This window comes from Ictalurus punctatus, chromosome 2 (genome assembly GCF_001660625.3).
Source record: "Ictalurus punctatus breed USDA103 chromosome 2, Coco_2.0, whole genome shotgun sequence".
In the NCBI taxonomy this organism is placed as follows: Eukaryota; Metazoa; Chordata; class Actinopteri; order Siluriformes; family Ictaluridae; genus Ictalurus; species Ictalurus punctatus.
Genome location: NC_030417.2, coordinates 35,257,599 through 35,265,037, shown reverse-complemented (window position 1 = coordinate 35,265,037; position 7,439 = coordinate 35,257,599). Strand labels below are relative to the sequence as shown.

Sequence of the window (7,439 nt, the reverse complement as noted above, 5' to 3'; positions counted from 1 at the left end):
TTCTATTTAAAGGTTAGTATGGGTGAGTGGTGGGTTCAGGGCATGGAGAGGACAGTTATTAGATAGACAAGACAAGACAGTAGATGTGACTGGGATATGGTACTTATCAAAGCGACTTATAATGCTGTGATTGTAAGATGAAAAGACAGAGTGGTTGTCAGAAAAAGCGACAAAGCGAGGGGAAAAAACAAGCGGAAATGTATTTTAATCTGTATATTGAAAAAGCCAATGGTGAGGTAATTACCCAGTCAAACACAATGACTAATCATGGAACTGTGACTCTGCAACAACCCGAACCCTCAACCTCCATTTTGTAATCAGTGTTAATAACCTGACTCCACAATTTGCTGAAACCACAATCATGGTGTTCCTAGATGGGCTCATTGCTGAAAAACCTGCTAACATGACTAGCGGTGTATAAGTGTAGGCAATTGCAGCTTGTTGTTGCTGTTTATCCTAGGAGATGAATAAAGTCTGTTGCTCTATCTTTCTAAATAACTATCTCGCTCCTTATGCATTTCATATTCATTACTAGGCCAGAATCATGCGGTTGTCCCATCAGAAGCTAGCTAGATAGATAAACTAAATACAACTCAATACTGCACTCAGGCTTTGTATATGCACAGTCATGTAACGTTTCCTTTTCCTCCAGAGAAGCGTCTTTGCTTGAGCTCGGGTCACAGAGGCCGAAACGAATGTGATAATAACAGGAAGAGGTGTGTAATAAAAGCGGTCAGGTCGAGGGAAATGGGCAAGGAGTGGGCGAGGGAGAATAGAGCAGCTGTCAGATGGAATAAAGTAATCATATGACTCGTGAGGAAAAAAAATATTTGAACGGAGGGTGACATTTTCTGCATTTAGAAAAGTAAAGTACCTTTTAAAAAAATAACTTTTCTTTCTTTTTTTTTTTAACCTGCGTTCCTTTCACTTTTGTAAAGGAAGTGCATGCTGCGGGGTAGATCAATAGCTCTGGTTGTGTTTTTCCGCACATTTGCAGCCTGGTGATGGAATTCATATGAGAAATACGCATTGTGGATATGAGGAGGAACAAATGTTTATTATTATTATTATTATTATTATTATTATTATTATTATTATTATTATTATTTTGCCTTAGTGGTTGACATCCAGAAAGTGGTAGTTATGAATAAGGAAAGAAGGATGACCTGTTGTGGTCACACCCACACAGGAATAAGATCTGTCTAAAGTGTGTTGTGTTGCCAGGTTTGCGGTCTCTTTCATCCATTTAGCACATGATATAAATTCCTCTTTTCACTGGTATCTTCCTTATCTCAAACTACATACTTGTCCTGTCCTAACTAGAGCTGCCGGTATGAGACCTTACGTCACCCTTTGGCAAAGCCTGCGTTGATGCGGTGTCACTTAGTTGCCGTTTCCGACCCAGAATCCCTTGAAATTATTACAAGACTGATACCAAAAATATGAGGTAGAGTCTTAAAGTATCCTTCTTAGTTAACTGGTCATTTTGTACCATTGGTGTTACAAATGGACGACTGTGGTTCAGGTGGTAGAGCGGGTTGTGCACTAATTTTAGGGTTGGTGATTCGATTCCCGGGCCATGTACCGAAGTGTCCTTGGTCAAGACACTGAACCTCAAGTTGCTCCCGATGGCAAGTTAGCGCCTTGCATGGCAGCTCTGCTACCATTGGTGTGTGTGTGTGTTTGTGTGTCTGTGAATGGGTGAATGAGACAGTGTAAAGCGCTTTGGATAAAAGCGCTATATAAGTGCAGACCAATTATCATTTATTTAACCTGTGGCGAATACTGGGAGTGGGACTACCTTCATTAACATCTGAGGCATTTATAGCATTCATTCAATCTTAGTTAGTATCTGCCTGGTCAGAGCCACGATGTTTAAATTAGACGATTAGTTTGTTTCTTTTTGGAACTAAATTCTTACAAAAATAGAACGGGCAGGTACAAACAAAAATGCTAAATAAACTAAATAAAACAGTCATGCATACATCTCAAGTTGGGAAAAATGATGGAATTTAACCATATATCTGAGGCTTTTATATATCTTTTTTTTTTGGCTATTGGGCCACAGCTTTCCATAGGAGCAAATCTGGTCTTGCTGTCTGTATGGGCGGGATGGCTTAGTCTCTTCTCCCTTGTCAATTAAAGAGAAACTAGTGAGTCATAGACGTCTGTGAGGGCATGTATGTGGAAGAGGGCAGACCGCGCTTTCCTCTGAGTGTGATATGCGTACCGTTCTGGGATGCTGCATGAGCAGCTGTCCAAAAATATACAGTCGGATGGCGTCATGTGGCTCGGAGGAAGCACATGGTCATGTGGTAGGGGAGAGATTAAATTTGTGGAAAATCTAAAAATAAATAAATAAAATAAAGTGTTAGCCTTCTCTTGTTGGAGAGGAATGGAAAACATTTAGTATTATATTTGTAAAAAATGAATATAGAAATGTATACAGTAAGAGCAGGGTACAGCGGCTTTATGGTTAGCATGTTTGCGTCGCACCTCCAGGGTTGGGGGTTCGATTCCCGCCTCCGTTGTATGTGTGTGGCGTTTCCTCTGGGTACTCTAGTTTCCTCCCCAGTCCAAAAACATGTATTGTAGGCTGCTTGGCATTTCCAGATTGCCCGTAGTGTGTGATTGTGCCCTGCAATGGGTTGGCACCCTGTCCAGCGTGTCCACCAGCTCTTGCCCCGGGATAGACTCCAGGCTCCCGCGTGACCCTGGATGCAAGTTTCTTTTTGCCTCAATGACCCTAATGTCCGGTTATGATGCTTATTCATGCAGAATCTTTCAAGAAAGAATAAATCAATTTTCTCAACCCTTGGAAAAAACCCCAAAACAAACAAGAACAACCCCAGACTGCTTACACACACATTATCACATATGCGTCCATGTGATAGATAGCTGCCGTGTTAAAGTGCTCTCCATCTCTCTCTCTCTCTCTCTCTCTCTCTTACTCGCTCTTTTCCTCTCTCTCTCTCTCCCCCTCCTCTATCTTTTTTTTCCCCCTCTGTGCGTACGGCACTGGTCTCTCCATTACCTCCTGCTCTGCATTTGTCCTCAGTCGCGTGCGCTTTTCTGCACCGCGTGGATGGATGGGAGTGGAGTATGAGCACGTGTGTATCAGTACAGGGTGGAACGAGAGAGAGAAGGCAACACTGAAGCAGACTCGAGTAAGCGGCTCGGGGAGCGCGTGAGAGACCGAGGCTGATCAGTGCTGCGCGTGCATGTAAGTATCTCCCCATCGTCACAGCGGCTCTCTCTCTCTCTCTGTGTGTGTGTGTGTGTGTGTGTGTGTGTGTGTGTGAGTAGGTCACGTTTGTATCAGCTTGTCCGTTAGCCGTTGGAGAAAATACGAGTTCACGTAGCTCCATCTGTCCTCACAAGAACGGGAGGCACTAGAATTCTGAGGTCTTAACACATTTACTTTACACACACACACACACACACACACACACACACACACACACACACACACAGCCGGTTTAGAATCAAGCCCGGCATCATCCCAAGCCTTGACCCGCCTCCCTAACACACACACACACACTCTCTCTCTCTCTCTCTCTCTCTCTCTCTCTCTCAGGCACAGATACCCACTCGCATGCACAACTGGATGTTGTACTGCATGTGAGGTGCCTGCACTTGTTGTTGGCTGTCCTGTGTGTGTGTGTGTGTGTGTGTGGCTATGCTTGGTGCTCTGTCTGGAAGCTGCATTTGTATTACTGGCTGAAAAACAGAAGAGAGAAAAGAGTTATCGGTTGAGGAAAGTAGAGAGAGTAGGCTTGGTTTTGGGGCAGGCAGGAGGAGAGAAAGTGGGCAGAAAAATGCTGGCAGGAAGAAAGAGGGTTAAAATGTTCTCGACTAACTCTTCTTGTGCTCATGTGTGTATTTTCTAGGTGTCCCTCATATTTATGTATAGGAACAGCTGCACTTTCACGTCAGTTGCTCTATGTAATCCATCTCTCCCTTGCTGTATATCGGCTGGTACCTAAGGGGACTTTTTGGCTGAGATCTATTTTGATATGCCTGTGTGTGTGTGTGTGTGTGTGTGTGTGTGGGTGTGTGTGTACCTGGCATTTCTCATTACTTCCACTTGTCATCGACAAAGGTGTCGTTAGATTGATTGTCATCTCATCCCTACTTTTCTTAGGATGTACTCAGGCAGACGATTCACGTCTAAGTCGTATCCAGTTAAAACAAAAGGCATAAAAAGTTATATTTGTATCTGATTTCAAATCCGGAATAATAGTTGTGGATGTGATGATTAGTCTGACTAGTTGAATCAGACTACATGTGAAAATAAATAATTTATTCAGCACTCTTGAGACATTTGAGACAAGAAAAACAACACTGATTAAAACCAGCGTGAAGGCCTGGGGAAGACAAGTGGCCCATCTTCTATTGCTGTTTAAAAGGGATTTTGTTCTTGTTGTTGTTATCTGAGCTGAATAGCTTAGGAAGTACAGGATATTATCCACACTAATCTGTAACAGGCGTTGTGGATATATGAGCAAATCGTGCGAATACATTAGTCACGGGTAACTGCCGGGGTCTCACGTTCAATCAAAAAAAAACAAAAAAACCTTTCTTTCTACCTCGAAATCTATTAGTAACGTGGAAACTCTTTCAGAAGTATATGTTGTTCATCTCCGTGCCTCCATCTTTCTTTTCCACCTCCTGCATGCCTTGACTGTCTTGACTGTCTCTCCATTACTCTTACATGTATGTATATTCAACCAGGTTAAAAGGACCCATGTCACACCCCTCTTCATGTCCCTCTACTGGCTTCCTGTAGCCACCCATATCAAATTCAAGGCCTTGATGTTCACGTACAAGACCTTGTCTGGAACAGCGCCCCCTACCTCAACACTCTCCTTGAGGTTTACGTTTCCTCACGAAATCTGCGATCGGTTAAAGACCGACACTTAGTAGTGCCTACTCGGCGTGGCTCAAGGTCCCTTTCAAGAACCTTCACACTAACCATCCCTCAGTGGTGGAATGAACTTCCAATCTCAATCCGGACCGCAGAATCTGTCTCTATCTTCAAAAAACAGATAAAGACCCACCTCTTCCGTGAGCACCTAACTAACCCCTATACATATAAAAACCATACTCTGGCTCTTACACCTCTACTCTGTGCACTTTGCTTCTCTAGAACTCAATTAAAAGATCTTGTATAGTAGCATTATTTGTATTGTTCTCCGCTTGATATATCGCTTTCCTTGTATTTCCTCATTTGTAAGTCGCTTTGGATAAAAGCGTCCGCTAAATGGGTAAATGTAACTGTACACTTGAATATTTTCACTAAACACAAAGTAACATAACACTTTTCCATTCTTCTCTCCTTTCTGTAGGTGAGTGTTTGTGTATTGTGCCCAGCATAATTATTCACTCATCTTGCACTTTTCCTCTTTGTGTTACAACCTGGAACTGAAATGGACTTAATTGGGAATATATGTCATGAAGCTACACAAAAATGTCTATAATACTGAAATATAGGAACAATCCATCCATCTTCTATACCGCTTATCCTTCTCAGGGCTACGGGGAAACCTGGAGCCTATCCCAGGGAGCATCGGGCACAAGGCGGGGTACACCCTGGACAGGGTGCCAATCCATCGCAGGGCACAATCACATACACACTCACACACCCATTCATACACTACAGACACTTTGGACACGCCAATCAGCCTACCATGCATGTCTTTGGACTGGGGGAGGAAACCGGAGTACCCGGAGGAAACCCCCGCAGCACGGGGAGAACATGCAAACTCCGCACACACAGGCCATGGTGGGAATCGAACCCCAGACCCTGGAGGTGTGAGGAGAACATGATAACCACTAAGCCACTGTGTGCTACGGGAACAATTTTGCACAAGTTTTTTTATTATTTTTTTTGAAACTCCTAAATTACTTCTGATGGAATCAGAAGTCAGATAATTATTTGGATGGAGTCCACCGATGTGCAATTAAACCCCTGTCGGGCGTCAGAGTTCAATTTTACCTACGCAAACAGCATTATGAAGACCAAGGAGCTATCAAAACACGTCTCTTGTTTTCCTCAGAACAAGTTCTGGAAAAGTATTAGTTAAGGTTTGGTTATGAAAAAAATGTCCCAGACTTTGAACATTTAGTGGAGCACAGTTAAACCCAGTATTAAAAATGGAAAGAGTACGGCACGACTGCGACTAGAGGAGGCCGTCCAGCAAAGGTCCGAGACCGGGTACAGAGGGGTTAGACATAGAAGAAACCAAGAGGTCAAGGGCAACTCTGAACATGAGATATAATCCACTTCAGTTCCATGTTGTAACACTACAAAATGTGGAAAAACACAAGGGGTTGTGTATTTTGACTTGAAGGTCAGTGTTCTCCTGTGTGTGCATATGTGTCTTGACTGGAGCTCTGCACTCTTCCCCCTCTTCCCCACAGGTGTGCCCATGATGGAGCTGAAAGACAGCTGTGGCAGCGAGGGTAGCCATGAAACAGAAAGCGCTGGCACAGGCAACCTGTCAGGCCCCTTCTCCTGGCACTTGTTTGCCCAGCGCAGCACGCTACATGGACTGCGTTACGTCTTCCCAGCCCGTCGCTCCTCGGCACTGCGACGTGTACTCTGGAGCGCAGCTCTACTGGCCTGTCTTGGTCTGCTGGCACTGGAGGGTGCGGAGCGCGTAGCCCACTTCCTATCATATCCACATGTGGCTAGTGTGGGCGCTGTGCCTGCAACGAGTCTGGTGTTCCCTGCTGTCACCGTGTGCAACCTGAACGCCTACCGCTTCACACGGCTCACGCGTAATGACCTGTATCATGCAGGAGAATTGCTGGCACTGCTTGACGTGCATCTGCATGTGCCCGAGCCACAGCTGGCCGAGCCCCACGTGCTTGACTTTCTCGCAGAGCGCGCCAATTTCAGTGGCTTCCGGCCCAAACCGTTTAGCATGCGCGAGTTCACTGAGCGCGTCGGCCATGACCTACACGAGATGATGCTTTACTGTCGCTACGAGGGCCAGGAGTGCAGCCACCGGGACTTCAAAACCGTGAGTCTCCTGTTTTTATTTTATTTTATATATATTTTTCATGGCTTTGGAGAGGCAGGAAAAGCCAGACTGAGTGTTCTTGAGGCCTGTGGTTGGATGTATAGCCGGCGGCTCATCACTTTTAGGTGGGTTGGGTGTTGGACTCTTAGCGGATCATTTAAAATGTTTCATTAACCCTTGGATGGATTTGAATGGATTATCTAACATCTTTAACCTTGTCCTAACTTACTATGAATTACTTTAGGAGGACTCTAAATGGGACAGGTTCGCACACATGTTTAGAAATGCATATTAAAATCAAACCTGTCTGACGTGATACTATGCTGATCCTAAAATGGCAGCTGTCTTTGATGAAGCAGTCCCAATTACCACCATAATGACACACTGTTTATTTAAAGATTTGGCCATTCA

General features: G+C 44.4%; 1 protein-coding gene across 1 annotated transcript; it reads left to right on the top strand.

Moving 5' to 3' along the window:
- The first annotated feature begins 2,946 nt into the window (after nucleotides 1–2,946).
- On the top strand, nucleotides 2,947–7,228 carry LOC128629185 (acid-sensing ion channel 2). The gene is made up of 2 exons (XM_053676074.1): nucleotides 2,947–3,223; nucleotides 6,424–7,228. The coding sequence occupies exon 2, from the start codon at nucleotides 6,432–6,434 to the stop codon at nucleotides 7,200–7,202; it is 771 nt and encodes a 256-aa protein (XP_053532049.1). The 5' UTR covers nucleotides 2,947–3,223; nucleotides 6,424–6,431; the 3' UTR covers nucleotides 7,203–7,228.
- The last annotated feature ends 211 nt before the right edge of the window (nucleotides 7,229–7,439 follow it).

Coding starts and splice junctions, on each gene's coding strand:
- LOC128629185 (XM_053676074.1), top strand. CDS start 6,432: ATGATGGAGCTGAAAGACAGCTGTGGCAGCGAGGGTAGCCATGAAACA.